Source organism: Branchiostoma belcheri, unplaced genomic scaffold, assembly GCF_001625305.1.
Source record: "Branchiostoma belcheri isolate BF01 breed outbred unplaced genomic scaffold, Haploidv18h27 scaffold126, whole genome shotgun sequence".
Classification (NCBI taxonomy): Eukaryota; Metazoa; Chordata; class Leptocardii; order Amphioxiformes; family Branchiostomatidae; genus Branchiostoma; species Branchiostoma belcheri.
Genome location: NW_017802669.1, coordinates 732618 through 757599, shown reverse-complemented (window position 1 = coordinate 757599; position 24982 = coordinate 732618). Strand labels below are relative to the sequence as shown.

Here is a 24982-nt window from a genome sequence, read left to right as displayed (position 1 = left end):
GGCTGCAGCAGTCTTAGAACACTCCTCCCCTTCTTACTAAACTCCAAGATTACGTTTGATGCTGAATCTCGTGCCTATCCCTCCATGGCCAGGCAGTCTCCGCCATTTGCCGGTACCCGGTTCCGCGCACGTGCCAGGCTCACCTTTTCACCCCGCCCGTCGTCCCTGGAAACCATCACCAAGGCAACCTGAGTTAGAACAGAACAGAACAGTACAGAACACGCCCGATGTTTCATCCGAGAGGTTTAAATTCTGTATATCACTCATATATCACGGACGGTTTTGCCTGCCCACACGTGCATCTAATTACATCAAAAAGGCATGTAGAAGTCAGCATTACAGAATAAGATGTTAATTCTTCCCCAAGAAGCCTTACATACATTGCGCGTACGTGAATGGAATATGTCTTATAACGATTTCTATAAGGCGATGACTTTGAACGATGGCAATGGCTTCCCAGACAACACAAGATGCCCTCCCCTTTCTAAAGAGGATACGTATTGGAGAATTTTCTTTCGGTTAGCGAATGCAAAGAGCTCCGATACAAAACGGATGGTACCCATCCAGGCTATTTAAATCATGGCAATGACTCACCGATGAACCCTAGAAGTCCTCCTCTTCCTTTATAGGATAAGTGTTAGCACGGTCTAACTGGCCTGAGGTTTGCAGCCGACAGAATCGCAGAGAGCATCAGCTCAACCGGTTTCATCTGGTCTCCTTCTAACCCAGAATCATCCACTTAAATTCTCCCCTCTAATAACGAAGCGCCATTAGGAAAGTACACCACGGGGCCGGTAGATCACTATAAGTGGGCCATTAAACTCTATAAGACGCAGTTTGCATTTCTTCACACATCGTGCATGGCATGACTTTAACCGGGGGATGCCCTTAATTATCATAATTTATGCAGTCGCTATGGTAGATATCTATCTATAGCCGTCGGTTAACCAATCGGAGTGTAGTTCTCCGAAAAAAAAAGATTCTGGGTCAGGAAAACGATTAAAAGCTGCATCAATGCTAACGCAGTTTCTGGTGCCAGTAGAGCTATCTGTATTAATAACGCGTTAAATGTGGTACATTATTGTAATTTGTAACGCCGCTCTTGGTCTCAGCCGTCACCACATATAGGCCACTGCCATCTTGCTGAGTAATGACGACATGTAGCCGATTTGTAAAAGTAGTAAAACCATTTTCATTACATATCAATACTTGGAGAAGTGTACATGAGCTACAGTAACTGTATTAAAGCCATATATCTGTTATCATGGAATAACAGACCGAAAAACGAGAAAGCTCCATCAAGGGTAGAAAATGCAGACAACCAGAAGTAATGTCTTTATTAGTTCACATTAATCTTTGGTTCACACGTATTTCCTAGCGCCACGAAAGGTAATGAGTGTGAAGATTTACCTGAAACTCAACCCTACTCAAAAATCATCTTCCTGAAGCGAACGTCATCTGCTTATTGAGATGTTCAGTTGACATGTTGATTAAACAGCTACATAAGCATCGGTGGGAGATGCTGCATTTTTTTAGAATGCCTCACGTTGTATATCGTGTAGCCAACTCTCTGTAGTAACGATTTGGCAAACGTATACTTCAACCTTATATTCCAAACTTATACAGGCGTCACTCAAATCTTCATCAAGTTCCAATAATACTAGATTTTTTTCTATTTTACCAGAAAAGCGAATTTAGAACCTCTCCTTAAAGAATTCTGTGGTGCAAATCTTCATTATCACCAGTAGGTGACGGATAGACGTAACTTGTCCTTGTGAACATTAACCTCTTCTGTAATATCAATAATTTACAAACCCAACTATTAAACCCAACAATTCGTCTTCATCCACACACCGTGGCCTCTCTTTGACCATTTCGGAAAGACAGCCATGCTTACTAACTAATTGAATTTCTAAAAGACAAAAGTTTTCGGAAATTGAGTTTCTGCTAAAAGCCAAAGTTTTCGCGTGTGAGACAAATGTGCTAATTTGTTCTCTGACAGTTTTAGTCTTGCTTGGTTGTCACTCTGTCAACTTAATTTCAGGATCCTCCTGTGGCATTACAGTAACTGTATTTAAATTACTACGGATACACAAGCAAACAGACAGACAAACACACCGAATACAAAACTTCCAATCACTCATGTAGTAACGTCAGTGCGGTGGCAACAGAATCGTGGCAACACGTGTACGGCCGATACGGATCCGGATGTCTGGTAATCTCCAAGCAAATCCCAGGGTGGCAAAAGACCGTATCAAACTGGCCAGACAGTATTCATTAACCATAGAGGGTCCGATACGGCACCCAAGGATCTGCAGAAAGTCGCAAGCATAAACCTTTATATCACTCCAACAAATTACTTTATTTATTTCAGACTTCAGACACCTGGGTGGCCTACTTCAATTTTGACAAATTGATTTTCAATAGGGCCCATTACAAAATACAGCTGTTCTACAGGCACGTGCGAACTGCGAAGCGCGCACGCTACAGTCAAAGAATTTCGCCGGTGAGTTGCGGTGCGGTGTCCTCTGCGTGAACCCTGTACATCCCCGGCTCGCCTAACGGCCAGTCTGACCTATATCTCCTCCACAGTGACCGTACGACCGATAGGGCCGTTATCCCGGCGCCACGGCCGGCGTTACCAGTCCCGCTCCACCGCCTCAAACATGACCTCATCCTTCGTCTGGCTACTGCTGCCCAGACCCCATCATGAACCTATCGGACAATCGATCAATCAATAATTTTCAATCAACGTCGTCAAAGTCAAGTAGGGACAATACAAGAAGTTGATTCATTAAGGTTCTGCTTATTCCTGAAAAAAATAATATCGTCCTGCTAGCCACTTTTCATTGAGGTCATGAGGAAGGTAGAGATCAGACAAAATATCACAAAGATGATCAGACAAAATATCACAAAGATATGGGTTGCATTCTTTTGGTAAATTTTTAAGCCAAAAATTGACAAGAAGATAGCTATATATATATATATATATGTGTGTGTGTGTGTGTGTGTGTGTGTGTGTAATCCAATTCACGGTGTGACACTTTAATGGAACTATAAACACTTTGTAAATGTCATAAGTCGCCAAATGATGATATTAAGCCAAGTACATCCATAAATGTATTCATTAAGTTGTTCGTTTTTTCTATATATACCAAAAGCAGTTACTCAAGCAACTGGATATGATTTTGGAAACGGTCAGACTTTTTGGCCTTTTGGCGTATCTTATTACCTGGATGTCTAACCTTCATCGACGTGATTGCTTTATAACCTACAGAACTCAGGCAGACGCCCCCCCCCCACCTCCCCGTGTCCTCTGGTTGAACCTGAGCCGTACCGCCGTCCATCCGTCATCACGTGTTCAGCATGTCTATGGCGGCATTACCGCTCCGGGACTGCCGTTCGTTTTACCTACACTGGGCCTGGGCAACGCAGTTCAGGCCGCGGCTACAGACGTCAAGTTGTCTTACTCTCCTAGCAGAGGTTTGGGTTTTGGCTTATTTTTTGGTGTGTTCTGTATCTGTATCAGTATAGCCGGTATAACCGACATTCGGAGTAACACATCAGCTTAAAGTGTTTTAGGCTTTTTATTGGGTTTTCTATTTTTTGCACGTCATGTATCTTTAAAACGAGATACCAGTTCCAAAGATATAAAAGAAAGTCTGATAAAAAGCATAAAACACGCCGAAAATAATCCAATACCCAAACCTCTGCTTGGCAGAGGTTTGGGTATTGGTATCTGTAGAGTTATTGTAATATTATTATTATAATATAATAATATTATTATAATAATAAATCTAATATTATATATTATATTATTGGTATCTGTAGAGTTTTCTGTCTTTGTCGATTTTCAGCGAAGCTATGAAAGAATAATTTGTCAACCTTTTTGTCGGAGGACATAGTCGATCGGTTGTTGCACGAGAAATTCACGACTGTCCCCAAGAATGTCCCCAATTGTCTGATGTTAGCCTGACATATGACATATGTGCCTGGGCCTTGCTTACATCGATTTTAGTCTGCTGTTTGGCGGGGAAAAAATGTCCATTCTCCGTACCTGACAATGACACATGACAGTGGTCGCGCCTCCGGTAATGCTGGCCATGTTTTACGTCACGTTTAAAGGTGACATCCACCGGCGCAATTATTTCAGATTTTCTGGTGAAATATATTCACCAGCTGGCGACAAGCTACTGCAAACCATGCCTTTTGTAAGCTGCTGCAAAATGATTTAAAAAAATTCGTAATCATCTTGAAATTGTGGAAAAATAAACATGTTACAACGGAAAAAGCAAGCTATTTTTCAGATGTTTAAGTTTGGCTATTGGGAGATACTTTACATAAAAAATCAATTCAGTATAATCAATTGAACTAGTTGGGAAAAACTCTGCAAAACGTCAGCAATATGAGCATCATAAAAGCCTCATAAAACTCTCCAATAATGACCATGTCTCTACCATAAAATGCTCATTGCAGAAGAAAATTATTTCCAGACAATTCCATGTCGGGTCGCTAGGGGATGCTATACATGGAATTGACTCTGCCCGGCTCGCGGAATGTGCGGCTTAATTTCCGGGTCTGGACGGCAAATGTTCCCGTTACCCTTCCGTATCCCATCGGTCTACATGTACAGATGGTCTGGTGTTGAGCCAAATCCTTGACCTTCCACATACAATGTATATACGTAAGAGGTCAGTTGTTTACGCTATGGTTAGGGTTAGGGTTGGTAGAGTTATGGTTTCGGTTATGCTGAGGTCACATTTCCAAACCGGGGCCCGGCCGGGCAGTCTTATGGAACGAAAAATATGGTATAAAAGACAACAAAGCACAAAAAGAGTTATAAAAATTAATATGAAAATTATTTGCATATATTATTGATAAAATTTGTTTATTGTGCGTTAATCTAAACAGCCCGGTCGGGCCCCGGTTAGGAAATGTGACCTCAGCATTAGGGTTGGGATCATTGTTCAGGGCTAGGGTTAGACTTACGATTTGGGGTTAAGTTACGTTTGGTCTCCACATCACGACTAAACCCCTCCCACCCTTTGTCTCAGGTATATTGGAAACCCCCCAAGTAGTGTCGGAGTCATGTATTTGGCAGAATCATGTATATGGCTTGACAACGAGTATGGACGGCTAATGTTCCCGTTAAAACTTCCGTGTGCCATCGGTCAACATCAGATGGTCTGGAGGAAAGTGGAGCGGCGTGATTCGGGACCAGATGGGGGCTTTTTATTCCTCTCAGTCCCTGCGACTGGACCAAGAAGTTATGAGTTCGAGTCCCGGCTGTTATCGCCCACCAAAACATGCACGCTACAGGAAAGGTGGTAGTCCTTCGCAGTTCAGACGGGACGATCTGTGGTCCCCTGTACTTGTCCTTGTACTTGTACGACCTAGGGGAATTTCCCCAGTACAATTAACCTGCAGATACTGTACATCATCTCTGTATGGAAGAGTAGCTCTTCAGTGAGCTAAAACTGGGTCGAGATCGGGTGAAATTACAACTATAAATAAATAAATGAAATAAATGTACAGTGAGAAACCTTCTGACAGTTTGAGCCGACACTGTTAATCCTCTCTGAAGACGGACTTCCAAAGTTCCTCCCGTCTCAGACACACGGATGTATAATACCAAAAGAGAGCTTACTATATGAAGCTCTATTAGTGCAGCAAGACCTGCACCGATGTAAAATACCTTGCTGGTTGTCAAATATAAGTAGAATACTCGAGGAGTCAGGTTTTGCCTACCTTTTACTCCAAAAAGACAGAAACACATCATCTGCTCAATCTGAACTAAAACAAAGACTAAAAGACAATTTTCTGCAATATTTCTACTCAGAAATAAACTCCAAATATAGCAAAAATGGAAGACAAGGAAATAAGTTAAGAACTTACAAAACAATTAAGCTTACATATGAAAAAGAACAATATTTAGATGTGCAAAAGTTTAGTCATCGTCGAGCATTGACAAAATTAAGGATTAGTGATCACCAATTACAGATCGAAATTGGTAGGTATAACCAGACTCCAGCAAGTAACAGAATTTGCACTTTATGTAACAGTAACTGTGTAGAAGATGAAGAACACTTTGTCTTAGAATGCCCGTTATACACTGATATGCGGAAATCCTTTATCAATTCCTTAGAGTTAGAGAAGAAATATACATACTTGTCAAAAGCAGAACTGTTCAAATATATTATGACATCCAAGCACTACGATGTAAATGAAAAGCTATGTAAATTTGTTCATACATGTTTCAAAAAGAGAGAGGAGATCATGTAGATAGATCCTGTAGTTAGAGACGTAGCACAGAAGTATAACACTTGTTACTTATATACCTGTACCTATAGTTATAGCACAGAAGTATAACACTTGTTACTTATATACCTGTACCTATAGTTATAGCACAGAAGTATAACACTTGTTACTTATATACCTGTACCTATAGTTATAGCACAGAAGTATAACACTTGTTTCTTCTATACCTGTACTTATATACCTGTACCTATAGTTATAGCACAGAAGTATAACACTTGTTTCTTCTATACCTGTACCTATAGTTATCCAGCTTAATGCATTTGGCCCATGTAGGGCGTGGATATGCAATAAAGTTCATTGTCATTGTCATTGTCATTATAATTCAGCCGTCTGGTAACACGGCTCGCTGAGCGCAGACCGATGTCATTTTTTCTTCACCGACCTCTCAGTGACACCGACTGTTACGAGTGCTTAACTCTGTCTGTCTGAAATACTCTACTTTTCTCCAATTCCTTTTTCGCAAAAGATTTCGTAATCAGAGATAGCATACTTCACCACCTTACTCAGGCATATTGCCTTGCAACCCTTTGCCTGTCCAACAGATAGGACTGAGAGAGAGAGAGAGACAAAAAAGAGAGAAAAGAGAGAAAGAGAAACAGACAGGCAGACATCATCGGTCGGCTGCTGCTCAGGTGATTACAAATTTCTTCCACTTCCCCCTGTTGGTAGCAAGGTCAGGGGCCTGTTTCACCGAGACTTAAGCTTGTTTGCAGACAGACTGACTGACAGATAAGTGAAAATATACTTTATTGTGGTGTCGTAATAAAGAACATGAAGAATATCTAGGTTAAGTTTTCCCTTACTAAGGGGCCATCTCTGGCCTTATAATAACACCTTTCTTCCACAAATTAAACAGGAAAAGACAAGTATGAATGTACCTTGTAGACACTACTAGGCCACCCGTGTCAGCCCAGAATTAAGTCAGATCACCGCCGTGTGAATATATGGTACACGCCGGCGGAGGGGGAGAACCAGGTGGCTCAAACCGTCATTACGGTGAGCCTGCGGATTACGTACATTCGTTTCGCTTCAGTTCAGTGGGTCTGTGGCAGCTTCTAATGTTAGTCATGGGCTTTGAGTGATTCTGGTGACTCTAATTGACTTGGAAACTTTGCAAGAACACCGACGAGAAAATGTATTACCTACTTTAACTCAAAAACGAAGGGCGCGAGTGTTCAAGTTATATTGGCTGAACTGCGATGTTTTAAAATAGGAGATGGAATATTTACTAGTACTTCAGTCCTACAGAACATAATCATACTGTCCAAAATTCAAATCTAATTTTGCGGACTGTCAAAAGGCATCTCTCAACATCAATGTTCATCAAATAAATCGACTGGCTGCAGATATGCTCTCCCCCGCTAGGTTTCTTAAAATGCATTATCTCCTTATCCTGCAGACGCCAAATGGCTGTCGTCATACTATTATTTTTCTGATCGAATCTAGTATCATATGCAGGAAACAGGATAGGTGCTGTCATTTGTCGTAAAATGCTGGCGAATCTTATTAGCACGTCTACGTGCAGTAAACTCGATTTACCACACGTTACGTAGAATAAACTTGATTTTACGACACATTATGCAAAATAAACTTGATTTACGATCTATCTCTGATCCAACTAAAATACCTAATCGCGTTTGATGAAAAAAAATAGGTGCAAATTTAGAACTTTCCAAGGACGTCCTTACCAAGGTCACTACTTCCAGGAAACAGTCAGGTACGGACGTGACGTGACAGTTTGTCATTGGCCAGACCTGTACCTGGGATATCATGTTACAACATAGAGCGGCTGGTTAACGTTGTACTGACTCCGGGAATCGGTGTTAGTGTTCACGTGGCGCCGGTCTGGCGTGGATGAAAGTATCACTCTAACAATTTTGACAGATTTTTTTCATACAAAGATTCTATCCCATTTAGTAACATATCACAACATACCCTGAGGAATCGTTGGGATTCATATGCTTGGCAAATATCAAACAGAAAAATTTAAAGAAGATAAAAAAATGAGAAGCAAAATATCACAATATGCCCTAAAGATAAAGTTGCTGGCACTTATATAAAGACCTTAGAAGATCTCACACGTACGTAGAAGTAGAAGGAATAGTTTCTTTGTAAAGCTGCCCTGCGTTGGATCCTCAGCTTCAGAAGTGAAATGTTCAGTAGAGGATAACAGAAGAAGATAATTATGAAAAAGGAATCGGAAAATTTCCCGTCAGACTAATACAGAAGAAAGAACACCGTACACAGTTTCGGTACAAAGCTGTCATTGTCTTTAATCATCGGCATCGGATTCATCATAGAGGTAACATCTTCGTTACTGAACATAACAACGGACAACCAACCAACCAACCACCGAACGAACCAACATTTCCACTCAGCTAGACACAGGCAGAAGAAACTGCTGAAGACACGTATTGGCAGATAGCAGCGGTACACGTATGTATCCTGTACAGCAGTTGGGTTCACATTGAGTCCAGAAATGATTATCGCTAATGTCGTGAACATTGTAAGCTTTTAACATATACAGAAATTTCTGGAAAAGTCTTAAAGATATCAGAGGTATATGGTTTGCGAAAAAATGCAGCGATACAATATATTATAATATAATCTACAACTAGCCAAACGATCACTTATATTCGTTCTACTGATTTTAAATATCATACATAGGATAAGTAATAAATAATCGTAGTCATAAATACCAATCCAACCTTTCATCTATTAATAGCTATTACATATAGAATATATAATTAATGAATAATACATGTAGATTTTGTTCAATGTTCCTACACATTCAAGGACAAAGTAATACGTATTTTTATCAAATATGAATACAAACCATTCATGTCAAGTTGTGCGATACTTTGAGACCTCAGTGTAAACAAATACATGTACACACATGGCTGATACCTTATATGTCATGATAGCTTGAAATATACATATAGTGAAAAATACCTTTTCTTTTGTTACATTCTTTGACAACCTATGCTTCCTTGACGTTTCAAACGTCGCTGTACTATGGCATCTTTAGCCATATTTTCATGACAACTTCCATGTCCTGTAAATAATGTCAGTGGCATCTTTGGACATATTTTCATGACAACTTCGACGCCCATCGTTTGCACAAGCCAGGACGGGCCTTTGCACTTGGCATTGACAACATTGTTCAGTCATAAACTCACTTCTCAGTTTAGTTCTGTTCAGTTCATCTCAGTTTAAGCTTTCGCTATTTCTTACAAACCGCAAATTGTGCGCGTTGTGTAACAAGTTGAACAAACTACGTTCATCAACAAAGAAATCCCAATAAGCGTGTTTTTTGCAAGCCTCTGGCTTTTTGTTTGTCGCCTGCTTTGCTGGCGCTTATGCTGAGGTCACATTTCCAAACCGGGACCTGGCTGCGCTGTTTGGATTAACGAAAAATCAACAATTTTTATCAAGAATATACGTAAATGATACTATTATTAATTTTTTTCAACTTTTTTTGTGCTTTGTCGTCTTTTAGATCATATTTGTCGTTCCATAAGACTACCCCACCGGGCCCCGTTTGGAAATGTGACCTCAGCATTACCAAAAACCGGCTTTGCTAAGCCTAAGGATATCTATACATTCACATTTTGGTATTTTTATCAGTTGCTCTTGCCTTTTGCTGTTATACCTCTCTCAGTTCTTTTTTTCATCATCTACGCGTACAGTTCAGCTTCTGATTGCACTTTGGGACATGGACAGCCGCAGAGAAGAGCACAAACTTTTACAATATATTACAACTTCCTTTCCCACAGACTCGCTGCAGTATCGGAGACTTCTCATGGCACTTTCACATTATTTACACGGGTTTAAGTCGCCCTCTTAGGGTTCAAACAGTAGCCTGTACACAGCTGTTTCACAAGCTTTGCATATATTACACAGATCATATTATCAGCACCATTTCGTTTGCTGGCTTGGTCCTTCTCTTTCTTCGACTATCCATGTTGGTCAATACACTGCAAAATATAACATATTCTGATGTAGTCCAGAAAGCATGTCTTATACGCGTATAAACAAGCGGTTCTCTGAAGAAACAGGGCACGTAAAAGGACAAACAGGTACCAAAAATTGACTTTCTACACAGATGTGCAATGAATGAGTCTGAAAACCATCAGTTTAGAGGAAGAGAGTGGAGAAAAGAATGGCAGACTCTACGGCACGGTCTGAAATGCGGCAAGGAAGAAACATATAATGTGACCTGCACGTACATGTATTAACGTCATTTCAACATATTGTATAAATTGTTAGTAACTGTTTTATTATCATTTGTGCAAGGAAGTCACTTTCAGAAATCATAACACACCAGTTCTGGTAGCTCAACTTTGCAACCATTTGTATAGTATTTGTATAATTCGTAAGGTTTGCCTCTCTTGTCCGAATTGCACAGAAGTTTCACATGGAAGTGATTCGAGGCAGTTCCACCTCTACTTCAATGATTGCAACCAGAAGAATTTGTGTGAATTTTAAAGTTTGCCTTTTTTGTCCGAATTGCTCAGATAGAAGTTTCACATGGAAGTGACTCGAGGCAGCTCCACCTGTACTTCAGTGATTGCAACCATAAGTATTTTTGAATGTTTTGTAAAGTTTTCTTCTTTAGTCCGAATTGCACAGTTTCACATGGTCGTGACCCGCGGCAGCTCCACCTCTACTTCAGGGCTGTTGTTGCCGTTTTCCTCGTCCTCGATGGTGACCACGACCCCCTCCCGGTGCGCCGCGTCCTGCCCCCTAGCGGCGTTGTTGTTGTCCTGCAGCTCTTGGCCAGACGCGGCATCATCCAACTCCGGCAGGGCGGGGTGCACCTGAAAGCAAATCGAATCAAATTTTAGTTAGAAAGTTTCAGCTTGTTCCAACACGATGTTACTAGATCCTATGCACTATGTTACTATGCACCAAGTAACATTTAGCGTCAGTGCACAGTAAACCAGTCAGAATTGCCCTGATGAAGATGACAGACAGTCATCGAAACGTCGGCTCGTGAAAAATAAATGGTTGCGTTCAAAGAGCTTTGCTATTCATTCGTGTATCAACCTGATGAAATTATTTAAGGAGGAATTACTAAGCCTCTCACCTCTATGCTGACCACGTCGTGCACGCTGTTCACGGTGCTGTAGGCACTGTTGGTGGCGCTGTACAGACCTTCATCTACATCATCGTCATCGTACAGAAACGCCGTCAGGCCCTTGGGGCGCAGCGGCGGCGTGTCGGACGGACGTCTCACTGTAAACCGGGACGGTTTGCCGTCGTGGGCATCTTTGGTTGAGTCCGTGGAATCAGGTTTGTCCTTCTCTGCGAGACTGGCGGAGGATTTGTTCCCCCTCAGCTTCTCGTTAGAGAAATAGTCTGACGAGCAGAGCAGGTCCTTGTTAGGCCCCAGCTTGGTCATGCTGGACATGCCCTCGTCCAGACTCTCGTGGAAGTTTCCCAGCTTGTTTCCAAGCAGCGCGCCGTCCGCCGCGAGTTCCGACACCGAACGGGACAGCTGCTTGCGCGGCAGCGGCGTCGAGCTGAAGAACGCGGGGACGCCCGACGTCCCGTGTGGCTCGCCCTGATCGCCGACTTGCAGCAGCTTCTTTCCTTTAAGACAGTTATTGAGGCTAAGACACGGGTTTCCGGGATCGGAAGGAGACCGGCTGACGAGCTCCTTCTCTCCGGTCTCACTCTCCGTCGGGTGGTCCTCCGGAGGGACCAGCGAGTCCTGGGAGTCCACCCGGTGCATCTTTGTCATGGCTCGCAGCTCCGTGTAGCTGTCGGCGTGGTGGGGCGGCTTGCGGAGCGAGAAGTTGCGCTTCAGGCTGTTGGTTGCGGTAGAGCAGGGGGTAATGATGCTGTCCATACGCTTCATCCCCGGAGGAGCGGAGAAAGGCTGCCCGGGGGTTCCCGGAGCGGAGCTTTTCAGGGAGAAGGTTGAGCTGGCGTGAGAGAGCGCGTGGTTACGGAACTTGGAGGTGTACTTAGGAGGACTGTCCTGGCTGCTGGTGTTCTCCTCCACCGTGGGGAGGTGCGTGAACTCCATGTCGTCTTTGTTCAGTCTAAGGAGGGGGGAAGGAGAAAAGAAAGAATTTATGCTGTCAGAAATAAAAAGACTACAAGGACATGAACACAATGGTGCCCAAAACGCAAGAAATGTACTACTTCTAACAACCTCTCTAGCATCTACTGACTTACACAGTAAAAATTTAACTTCCTTTCAACCTATGGGGAGCATAATCTTGTGGCTCTCTGGCACAGAACAAGTATCCTGAGTGGGTACCATCCTACTTGTATGCCGGGGCTGCCACACTCGCATCCCTAAGAATGTATACTTGTTAAGGAAGCGAGTGTGGGAGCCCCGGCATACAAGTAGGATGGTACCCAGGCCACAGAACAAGTAATTTCATAAGGACTTGTTTTAACGATAGGTATCTATGGGCAAAGGTAGTACTGTCTTCCCAGTACCTGAGTTCGAAGGTGGATCCGAGGAAAGGTGTAGTCCTGCTGCTGAGAGCCGCCTGTGTGTAGGGCAGGTCCGGGTCAGGCTGGTTCCAGTAAATATCCTTCTCCAGGGGCGGATGGCACAGGTACATGTCATCCACCGCCAGGTACGAGATCTGGGGTAAACAATAAACAACAACAATAAACAACAATAAATAACAAATAAACAAACAGGTACAAGTCATCTACCACCAGGTACGATATCTGGGGTAAACAATAAACAACAATAAATAACAATAAAAAAAAGTAAACAAACAGGTACATGTCATCTACCGCCAGGTAAGAGATCTGGGGTAAACAATAAACAACAATAGTAAAAAAACAAATAAACAAACAGGTACATGTCGTCTACCGCCAGGTACGAGATCTGGGGTAAACAATAAACAACAGTAAATTACAACAATAGATAACAATAAACAATCAGGTACATGTCATCTACTGCCAGGTACGAGATCTGGGGTAAACAATAAACAACAATAAATAACAACAATAAATAACAACAATAAACATGTCATCTACCGCCAGGTACGAGATCTGGGGTAAACAATAAACAACAGTAAATAACAAATAAACAAACAGGTACATGTCATCTACGGCCATTGGCAGTCTGTTGTAAACAATTGATAACAATTATATATATATATTATATAATTAACAAGAAGTAATTCTAGCTGGTGTGTTATGCCGAATGGCGGTTATACCGGCTATACTGATACAGATACAAAATATGTGTATCAAAACTGGTTCTACTAGTACAATGTAAAGCTGTCCTTGGCACAAAATCTCAAACAAAATTGCTGTCCTTGGAGATCAAATGACAGGATACTGTAGTCTGAAACGCAACACAAACACACAGACAGACATACCAAAAACAAACCCTCCAAACAAGGAGGTAACAATCTTATTCAGACCCTGCTAACTATTTCCAGTACTGCACATTAAAAGTCGGATCCTTTGTCTTCCTCTGTCTTCAAAAAAGAAGTCAAACCCAGTAGTTTTTACTAGTAGTTTCTTAGTAGTTATCAGTAGTTCTATATGTACTAATTGTCTGTTTTTATACATGTACCATATGTTTCTTCTGTTCCTGCAATTAGCCCCTTTTTTTCGGGCAAGAATTTGCAATAAACAATTATTATTAACACGACCATAGCTAGCCCGGCCCTGCATGGCAACAGTCAATATTTCTGGCTCGAGTTGATCGTGATACACAGTCCTCTGCAGCCAGGCCAGACTGATCCAGACAGATGTGGCACGTGGGACCTGACCGTAAGACCCCCAAATGGAGCTGCCGCCGCTGCAGCCCGCTTTATGTGGCAATCTGCACAACTTTAGCTCGTAACTCATCAGCTGTGGCATTATCTTGTCCATCGCTACTTCGGTAATGCTACTTATTTGGGTCAATCGTGGATCCAAAACTGCCGCCTCTGGTCTCATTTAAGTGGCAATCCCTTATTTATTATGCTACATTTATATGGATACAGCGCTTTGATTGCTTAGTGTAACAAGTGATGGCTTGGTGCTTGTAACATCTCATTTAGCCACATTTAATGAATTGCTACAGTTGACAGCTTGATGACTTTATTGAGGGTATTTGGAACAGATTGTAAAAGTTTACAAATTGTTCACAAATTTGATGGGATGAATTACAAATGTACATCCTTTGCAGGCTCCAGATCTGATGCAAAATGTAAAAAATCAGCTTGTTCTACATTATGAATGAAGTTTCATACACAACATATAGAGACTCTCCTTTTCCAGTAGTTTTGTGAGTGGTTCAAAAGTGACTCATCCAATCATGCTATGTTCTTGGATACACAGAGACTATCCAGAATTGTGTCTGCTCCTAAAAGAAACCTAGCCTGGGTACCATCCTATTTGTATGCCGGGGCTGCAACACTCGCTTCCCTAACAAGTAGTATGGCACCCGGGCTAAACCAAACCCATTCAGGCATAGAACTAGATAGGCACAGTTCTGAACATGATGCATGACTATGCAGGCTATGAGTGAGTGGGCATGGTACCATTAGCAGTCTTGGCTCACTACTGTGAGCATCGATGGGCCATAAACCAACTCTTTATGTGCTGCGCTGACGTGGGTTACCTGCCCTGTGGAATCTTAACTACCAATGTGTGCATGACTAGCCTCCGTAGCAGGCTTATACATGTAGTTTGGTGGTCTTCGGCTGTTTTCTGATTAGCCCAGTTCTAAAAAAACGGGGGTAATTCATCTAGGCCGGCTATGTTGCCTATATTTTGCAATCAGAAAATAGCACATTAAAGCTCCCAAAGACCCCTGAAGACCCCCAGTTTTGGCATGCTATGGAGGCTAGTGCATGACGTGGTTCCAATTTTGTATTCCTTGCAGCGCTGCAGTCTCTTGTAGCTTCCAATAATAATGTGCAAAGTTACGCAACCTGAATACTGTGGGAATCTGTAAATAATGACCTCAGGTTCTTGGAATCAATCCAATACTTGTCTTTCCTGCACTGCTGCCTCTTACAGTGTTCAGTAATGATCATGTGTGGTTAGTTACAGTAGGTGAATGCAGAGTCAGGTTTGCAGTGCCATAAGATTGATTTTATCCTAAACCTGTTCCAAAAAAGCAATTCTTCACATGCTTCACAACTTAACTAATTATGAACGAGCGTAGAATTTTAATGACCAGAAATGTAGTTAGAATGATTCAGTTTCAGCTCTCAAAAACTTAGCTACATGACGTGAATACTATGTGTAGTTGTATAACCTTCCACCATGACCCCATTTAGATAAAAGAAATCCAATACCACCATGCGGCCCCTTCTGACTCTCTGAATCAACTTGCAACGTTACAGGCTATGAGTCCCTCTGTCTGATTTCAAACTGCAGTATTATACTATTTATAGACCATGTGTTACACTTTGATGCAATACAGTAATCCTGTGCTTTTCTCCTGAACTGACTGGTTCTGTAGTCTGTTAACAACCTCGTAATAGAAATGAAATCAAAGCTGCTGGAGCTCTTTGCTGCCTTCTGGCCTCTTTCAGTGCATCATAATTTTCAGAGCATGAATACCACATCAGGCTTCACACTGCAGTATTATAGATTGTGCACTCAAATTGCTACAATGCAGTTATCCTTAATGCTCTTTTCTGACTATGCAGAATGGCCCTATAGAATCTTAACTAACTTAGTTTTTTAGGGACAAATTAAACAGCAACTACTAATATAGCTCTTTGCTGCATCATTCTGGCCTCTTCCAGTGCATCATAATTTTGTTCACAGTATGAATACCACATCAGATTTCCCTCAGCAGATCATTATAGATCATGCTTTCAATGGACTTTGTTGCAATACAGCAATCCTCTATGTGCCTTTCTGACTATGCTGGATAGCCTTGTACTAGAATCTTAACAACCTCATGATCGAATCAAAATGACAGTTGCTCTACTCTTTGCTGCATCAGGGCCTCTTCAGCTTGCAGTAATGTACAACGCTACACGCCCTGAATACCACGCCTGGTCTTACTTCATGCTCCAACATCCTAACTCATGCCCCAGGCTTTACATGTGTAATTTGTAGCTGTGCTGCATACTGATGTAGGCTGTATGTCGATGAAGGTTAGACACCCAGGTAATACGATAGGCCAAAAAGCAGTTACTCAAGCAACTGGATATGATTTTGGAAACGGTCAGACGTTTCAGCTAGTATCCACTGGCTTTCGTCAGTGACTGAGAGACCAGAGGAGAAATGCAGGTTTTTCAGCATTTATTTTGTCATCACTTTATTTGCATATCAATCAATAGTTTGTGCTTATAAACCTGCATTTCTCCTCTGGTTACTCTCAGTCACTGACAAAAGCTAGACTAAGTGGATACTAACTGAAACGTCTGACGTTTTCAAAATCATATCCAGTTGCTTGAGTAACTGCTTTTTGGTGTGATGTAGACTGTAGTACATTGGCAATGATATAAGGAGCAGGAGTCAACTGATGCGACATAAGCTTATAAAATATGCATGGCTCCGCAGGATTTCCAGTCTGATCCCTGACATTGCAAAGATAACCAGAAGCAATTTAAGCTTCATGTTGAACATAATCAGGCTAAACAGATAACTCAGTGTGACATGATAGAATCACTGCTGTCTGTGCTGCAATATGAGGCTCTGTCAATTTATTTTCTTGGTCCTCACTCGGACAGTTTTTTATGAAAAAAGTCAGTAAGGGGGAAAGATACCAAATGAGAAAAATTGCATATAACAATTTTGTACAATCATGCATGTTGAACTTTTACCCCATGGAAATGTGTGAGCCAAAACATGAATTTGTTTTGACGTTGATCTTCCACTTTTTACATTCCTTCATTGAGACCAACTAATTCAATAGATGTGGCCTACGACCAACACAGTACTATCCCACTAACGGAGGTACTTAAAGATAAGTATATTTTCTGTGCCCAAGAACCACAGGACAGAGGCAAATGGCGAGCTACCATCAAGCCCCAGCATCAGAGTGCAAGCACCGTCTAACCCTCGGAACACGGGGAACAACAGATGATAAACCATAGAGAGAGAGAGAGAACGTAGAGTCAATTACCTGTAGGTTCCTGTCGATGCACCAGTTACTGTCAAAATCATCATCGTCCTCCCCGAATGGGTTGATCAGCTGCTCAGCAACCTGGAGGTGACAGGAAAACATGTATTCAGAACTCAAAAAGTGTTTTCATTCACGACACTTTAATCTTTAGATTTTCTTACAAATGGATTCCATGCCAGTCCTTTTCTGCACCAGATGTAGATATTGGGCTATCATATATATTCTACATGTACATGTTACCCCACCTAAAATGACTCTCTATATCTCAGTCATAGACCTGCCTTGATCCATCCCTGCACTGGGCCTTAACCCCACCTTACTCACAGCTCTACCTTGAGGGATGCTTAAGGCCAGGTCATAAACCTATAGCTATTCTCACCCATCCACTCACAGACCCACCCTAGGCTAGGTCCTAACCCCACCAAACCCCCTCACCCTCCCACGTTGAGCCAGCCCTGAACGGATCCTATTTTACCCCACCTGACACTCTCCTAGACCCACCTTTGGGACCCTGCTGGGTCCTACCCCATCCCAACTGACCCTCTCACCCACCCACCTTGAGCCACCCCCAGGCTGGGTCCTAACCGACCCTGTACCTGATCCACCTTAAGCCAGCCCCAGACATGTAACCCCACCCGACAACCCTCTCATTGACCCACCTTGAGCCATCCCCAGGCTGGGTCCTACATGTAACCCCAACCGACCCTCTAACTGACCCACCTTGAGCCATCCCATGTAGAAGAAGAACTGCAGCAGGGTGAATGCTGGGACGTAGAGGTCGACCTCATGCCCCTCGTACCCCTGGGCTGGGTCCAGGTACTGCCGCCCCATCAGGCAGGATAGCAGGAACGTGTACACAGCAACTGTTACTACCTGGCAAACGAAAACAGAGAAGAAAAAACTGTTTAACCTAACAGTATAAACCAAATCTACATTCTCAGTCTGTAGTTATTAGTTTACCTGCCGGTTCGCCCTTAATTTCCCATCGCTGCAGGACTTTGTGGGGGGAAAGGGCCCTTAGGCCTGTGCAGTGGCCTTTTTAAGGTGAGAGACGGTGTGCGCAGTACTGTTCCCACCCTTTACACCCGGGGTTCGTCTGCCATAGCCTAGTAAACTGGGACGGTGACAGTGAGGTCCTCGGGTCGTAGGTTTTAAGTCAGACTTTCCTTGTCCTAGATGGATTGCCCATGGCAGGGACCCTTCCTTTAGCGACTACTATCCAATCTCCACCCCCTCATTCGAGGTTACAGAGTAGGAGTGTTCCACCTACCCCAGGACTAGGACATTCGGGCCCTCGCATTGCATCAAGGCGGATTACATTGCAGGCGAATTAAACAAAATGCACAATGATCCTATCATACAATGTACATGTACCTCATACATGTAATGCAACGGAAAACCTCCCATGCGTACCTGAGTATAGACCAGAGGCACACTGATCCAGTCGTAGCTGTAGATCATCCCCAGACAGCCTCGGTACACGTTAATCTCCTGTAACACAACCAGCGAACACGTGTCAAAACCCAAAACTTCTCACACAAACCGTCAAATTATCAAATTTCAGTAATCACCATGGAAACCTAGGCATTGGTGGATTTTTTCTGTACATTCGATTGTTTGCTTTTCTTAACAATTTCTTATCCAGCCACCGTTGCTTGTGTTAGCTCCTTGGTATGCCCTGCAGAAAAACGGTTATCTGTCGTTAGTACATGACTGTTTTGCACGTTTCGTAATGCACCACAGCAGAGCTTTTCTGCGCATAATATACAGAAACTGACTCACGACCGTAAAAAAAATTTAAAAAGCAGTTAGCTGGTCAACTTATATAAATCTTCCACTGCAACCTTGTGAACAACAACAAAAGCAGTTAGTTACGTAAAAAAAACCTCACGACCATGCAAGAACTTTTATCTTACCTTACAATGTCTTAAGATCATCATCCTTGGAAGTCCTCTGTCAATCCTGTCTTAGCAACGTAAGATGTAACGTAAGGACTTAAATAGGATCGTGTTGAGGCTCTTAACCTTCTCCCTGCTGGAGTATTTTTCAGGCACCAAATTTGTACTGATCACAGGGTTAGGCAGCAGGGAGAAGGTTAACAAACCTATTATAATTATATATCAATAAGTCCTCCACCAATGCCTAGGTCCTATTTAAGATTTGCCAAGATTGTTATAAGGCGTCAGCTACAAAAAAACAGTCAAAAAATGGATGTAACTTACGACCAGCTTCCCTTCCATCCTGAAGGTTACTTATTCCCTTGTGTCTCACCGACTTTTACTCCTTTTCTTTATCCAGAAGGAGGAAGCTCGCTTTATTACACCTTGGTTTGGGAGCCTTTGCGAGATCCTTTTGATTTTGTATTTTTCTAAAGAACAGAAGACACGAGCTGTACACAACATGCCGGCAAAAAAAGCATGGAGGAAACGAAAAAACAGATCGTGGTGATGAAATATCAACGCTCTGGAAAAAAGAGTTCTATTACTGTGAGCAGCTGCCAAGCAAACTTCTGAGGTTTATTCCAGGATTTTAAATATTTTTCTATAAAGTATTGTTGTGAGCAATAGCCACAGAGTTGTACAGTACTAAAATAGGCTAAAAGCTCTACATAGCACTCTGGTTCAGTGAGAAATCAGTGCCTCAGCTCTCAATTCAAGCTTGGAGGCCTCTTCTACTGATTGTGGCACGTCATTATCAAAATTATATGTTTTCTCTGCAGATACAAGACGCACAAACACACTGTTAACTTTGCAAAAGATCAAGAATCTCTAAGACACAGGTGAAGGTGACCTTGAAGTGTGTGAGACGTCTACAAACCTCCATGAGAGCCTTGAAGGCGAAGTCGTCGCGGATGCGCCCCTCCTGCCTGGCCTCGCTGGCCAGGTTACAGAACCAGTTGATCGGAACCCAGAACTTGCTGTGGTGGGACTCCAGCGACTCGTACTCCTTCCACTCTGCGATGGTCATGAAACCTGAACATGTGGAAAAGGCAATAGCCTGTCTTGTAAAACACAATCATACAATGTTTTATACTGTGTAATGTGTTTGCACACCAGTGTTTGGACACGCCCCTTATCACCATGTCTGTGTCCGTGTGTGTGTACATGTACGTGTGTGTGTGGTGTGTGTGTGCGTGGAGGGGGGGGGTTATGTCTGTGTGTGTGTGAGAGAGAGCATGGAGAGAGAGTGATATTGTGTGCGTGTGTGTGAGTGTGATATTGTGTGTGTGTGTGTGTGAGTGTGTGTGTGAGTGTGTGTGTGTGTGCGTGTGAGTGTGATATTGTGTGTGTTTGTGTGCGTGCATGTGTGTGCGTGTGTGTGTTTGTGTGTCCGTGTGTGTGTGAGTGCATGCGTGTGTGTGTGTGTGAGTGCATGCGTGTGTGTGTGTAAAACTTACCTGCGTCTATGATGTGCGTCATGGTGGGAAACCGTTTGTACACCAGTGTTGACACGCCCCTCATCACCATCACAGCGCTCAGGTTCAGGTACCTCACCATCGTCCGGCGAATCAGGCGTCCCCGCTCGTCCGCGCCGTGAACAACGCAGCCAATCAGAGACGCCAGCCTGTCCGGCCACGGCAGCGACAGATACTGGTTCCACCACCGCGCGTAGATAATCGACACGTAGAAACCGAGAAGGAACGATACCGGAATCAGATCCGAGTACTGGTGACAGTACATCGCGATCTTCTCAAATGTTCGCTTCTGGGGCGGCTTGAGCGCAAAACGGTACATAATACTGAGTGCCACGTACAAAGTGATGAATATGGCCATCTCCTTGTATAGGAGTTTGTAGATGCTCGCTTTCCAGCGAAGTAGGAGTCGCGGGAAACCGCCCAAGCGAGCGTTTGCGACCTTTAAACTGTACGATTTCGTCATGGCGACGAAGATATGTTATTATTGCGAAAATAGAAGAGTCCAACCTCTGGTGGAAGGGGTGGTGAGAGTGTTCAGCTGAGTTTGTGGCGAGTGTTGTACTTTTTCCTGGCCAGCCAGGGAAACACGAATGTCTGATTCTTCAGGCAGATGGTGGAAAACATCTCGTCTTTGGCCGAACACTCAAGAAATCTGTAAGGAGGAGGAGAAGGAATTAAAAATTGTGCCACCAAAACTTATGATATGATTAAGACATATTGCACATCAGTTCAAATCTCTGCCAAAGCATACACAGTTAAATTTCTGCATATCATTGATAAGGTTTTTGAAACATGAAAAGTATACATTTGTATATAGTAAAAGTTATGTTCACTGTTAAATCCTAAAACCTACGCTATCACATTAAAAAGTCACAATATCCAGCATGGAGAGCAAGGAGCTATAACTTATTAAGCTCTAAATTATTAGCTCTTTGGATAGAGACAGCAGGAGTATTACTCTACTAGTAACTGGGCAGAGACCTCATATGTACAAATGTACACTCACCATGTTTCTGCTCCGACTGTCTAACACTGAGGGTATAGAACCAATATATACTCTGCCCTGAATGTAAAAACACCCTGCCCTTGTCCATATTCAGTCCAAGGAGTCAATAAAAATTTCTCTTCAGTCATTCTGAAGGCCAATTGCAACAGCTGGGAAACCATTACATAATAGTGAGCAGCACACAATCTTAATGCAAGTCGTCAATGCTGACTATCAATGAAGTGATACTAGACTTAGTGTTAAATAAGGGCAGGTGTCCATGGCAATTATTCAGTCCAAGGAAGGAATCACTAAAAAAATTTCTAGTCAGGCATTCTGAAGGCAAACCAGGCTGGGAAACAATTAAGGCATTACATAATGATGTGACGCACACCATGTGTGCAGCACTTATAATTAGGTAAGGGCAGGTATCCAGGTCCTGATACTTAAAGTATTCAGTCCAAGGAAACACTGGAAATTGATATAACATGTACAGCTGCTGCACGCTACACAGTCAATTATTCTAACACCTTCTCCCTGCTGCCTAACCACATAACCAATAGGGAATTGGTAACCTAATATTACCTGCTAGTACTTCATATTCTGACTAACTGTGGAGCAAAAACACAAATAAATAGACAGCTACTAAATAATCCCTAATTACAAAACTATCTGACTGTCAAAAAGGTTTAGCTTAAATGCTGGCTCTCACCTTGTTCAATGCTGCAACACTAGACAGAGCAAGTATGCGTAAGCCACAGATTACACACAACTGTTCCAAGAATCGTCCATGTCCATTTTATGTCCCACAGACCAATGGAATTCAATGCCGTCATTCTGCAGTGCATTACACAATGGCCACATGCACTGCATACGTATATCACTTATCAGGCCTTTCAGGGCTCGAAATTCATTTTTGGGAATAGGTGCACTGGTACCCAACCAAAAACATTGGGTGCACAAAACTTTTTGGGGTACACCATATAAAACAAAACCTTATTACAGGTCTTACTGGGAGCTAATTTCAAAATGTAAACAAGTACTACAACAATTATTTTATTATTTTTCTGACACCATGATGCCAAGAATATCCTATAAACTATTATAGATTTGATATGTACAAAAATACCTACAAAAAAAAATTGGTTGCACTGGTGCACCCACAGAAAAGAATTGGGTGCACAGCTCCACATTTGGGTGCACCCCAGTATTTCCAGCCCTGCATTAATGATCATACTTATATTATGGCTCCTGAATGTCTGAATCAGAATGTCAGCTTGACCGACATAACCTTCAATCATGGCCCAGTTCTGGATGTCCGCCAAGGCTACAGATAACCTGTAACATGCCGGGACGGCATCATTACAACATGCTGGGACTGCATCATTACAGTATAGATCTGTAATCTAAGAAACCAGTCTGGAATGCCATGTACATGCCGGGAGTTATAGAGAAGATAATTTATAACTCGTGCACCGTTAGTATGGACTGCTGTACTGATGTAGAGGTACAGTATGTATGATTCAGAGATACTGACTAAAAGCTTTGATCGTGACCCCTACTCTGTATTCTCTGCATGATCAACTTAAAAAATGCAAGGCTCCTGACATATATTGGCAATGCATTTTATGGACAATCTCTACATACATGTATCAAACAAACTGACCATTCGATGAACCCACTTCACTAATAGAATGATTCATCCCTTCAATGGACCCACCCAACAAATCAAATGATCCATCCCTTCAAGGCAGTCTCCTAACCAATTTAATGTTACACCCCAGTAGTTCACAATGGACCTTCCCCACTAATCTAATGAATCAGCCTTCAGTTGACCCTCCTCACAAATCGAATGATTTATCCCTTAATGGACCCACTCTACAAATCTACTGATCCATCCCTTTAAGGGCCCACTTCACACTCACCCCTTCGAATTCAATGGACCAACCCACTACCCCAAAAAAAGAACTACTCTCATGTCCCTAATAAACATACCCCCCGGAATAAACGTACCCCCCGGACAAATCTTCAAAGTCTAATAAACATACCCTCCGGAATAAACGTACCCCCCGGAAAATGACCAAATTGACAGGTGAACTGTGTGTGCATGATACTAAAATGTGCTCTTTATTTCAATACCAATATATGGGCAAATCTTTCACTGTTACATTTAATTAGTGAGTATATATCACTTTAATTAATGAGTATATATATATTGTACTTGTTTTGGGGAAATACAAAATCCGTAGGAGAAGCTATTGCATTTTACACTTCTGAAATGCACTTTGCTAAGCCTTCTCCTGCAACTTGAGTTGAAAATCTGACTAACTTAAGAGATAGAAAATCAAGCCCAATTAAGTACAAATATAGGGGTTTAATGAGCATATGTACAACAAAATCCATTTCAACATAATAATTATTTGGTATGGTAGTACATTGTCTAGTCTGGTCAAAGTCTGGATTCTGAAGAAGAAAAACTTCTGAAGAAAAAACTTTTGAAGAAAAAATATTATTCAGCATAAAATTTTGATTGGTTTCCATCTCATTGTTTTTTTTAAAAATCGATAATGTGATTGTATCAATCTTAAACGCCCTAAAATTAGCTAAATCGGCGCTTTTACGGTGATTGCGCAATATGGGTGCCCTATGACCTTTGACTTTTTACGGGTCATGCTGCTCAGGCGCTAGGCGCCCTCCCCACGTCGGCCGTCCGTCTTGTGGACAAATTTTTACTTTTTTAGGGGTTTCGGGACCTAAAAACTAACACCAGAGGGAAAATAAACCACATACGTTTTTTCATGGTAAATATCGCTAAAATGGACCAGGCATTTTCTGCCGCGTTGCCGATTTTGACAAGGACTTGCGGCCGCCATGTGCTGAATACGTCGATTAGCTACTCGCCTTCCCCTTCGGTTTTGTGGGCAAATTTTTGCTTTTTCAGACGTTTTGGGACTTAAAAATGGACAGCAGGCGAAAAATAAATAATATACATTATATTCATGGGAAATGCCGCTATCATGGACCAAATATTTATCTGTGACGTGTTGCCGAATTTTGCGGCCGCCGGCCACTTGCTGATGGTGCGGTGCGTATGGACATTTTTTTCCCAAAAATTACATGTAATAAACGTACCGTCCCTAATAAGAGTGTACCGGATGGACGTTCGGGCCGAAAAAAATAAACGTACCGGTACGTTTAATCG

General features: G+C 42.4%; 1 protein-coding gene across 5 annotated transcripts in view; it reads right to left on the bottom strand.

Annotated features, from left to right (window-relative positions):
* Window positions 1–10709: 10709 nt before the first annotated feature.
* The window catches only part of LOC109463471 (bestrophin-2-like), a 21053-nt gene continuing 6780 nt past the window's right edge, over window positions 10710–24982 (bottom strand). For 3 of the 5 annotated variants that reach the window (XM_019760300.1, XM_019760302.1, XM_019760301.1), the window contains exons 2-9: window positions 20778–21447; window positions 20198–20352; window positions 18794–18871; window positions 18101–18253; window positions 17381–17461; window positions 12775–12926; window positions 11408–12368; window positions 10710–11138 (exon numbers count right to left, since the gene is read on the bottom strand). In XM_019760300.1, coding sequence (XP_019615859.1) covers window positions 10953–11138; window positions 11408–12368; window positions 12775–12926; window positions 17381–17461; window positions 18101–18253; window positions 18794–18871; window positions 20198–20352; window positions 20778–21258 — 2247 coding nt within the window. In that variant the 5' untranslated portion in view covers window positions 21259–21447 and the 3' untranslated portion in view covers window positions 10710–10952. The other 2 variants (XM_019760303.1, XM_019760304.1) reach the window with 2 other exon arrangements.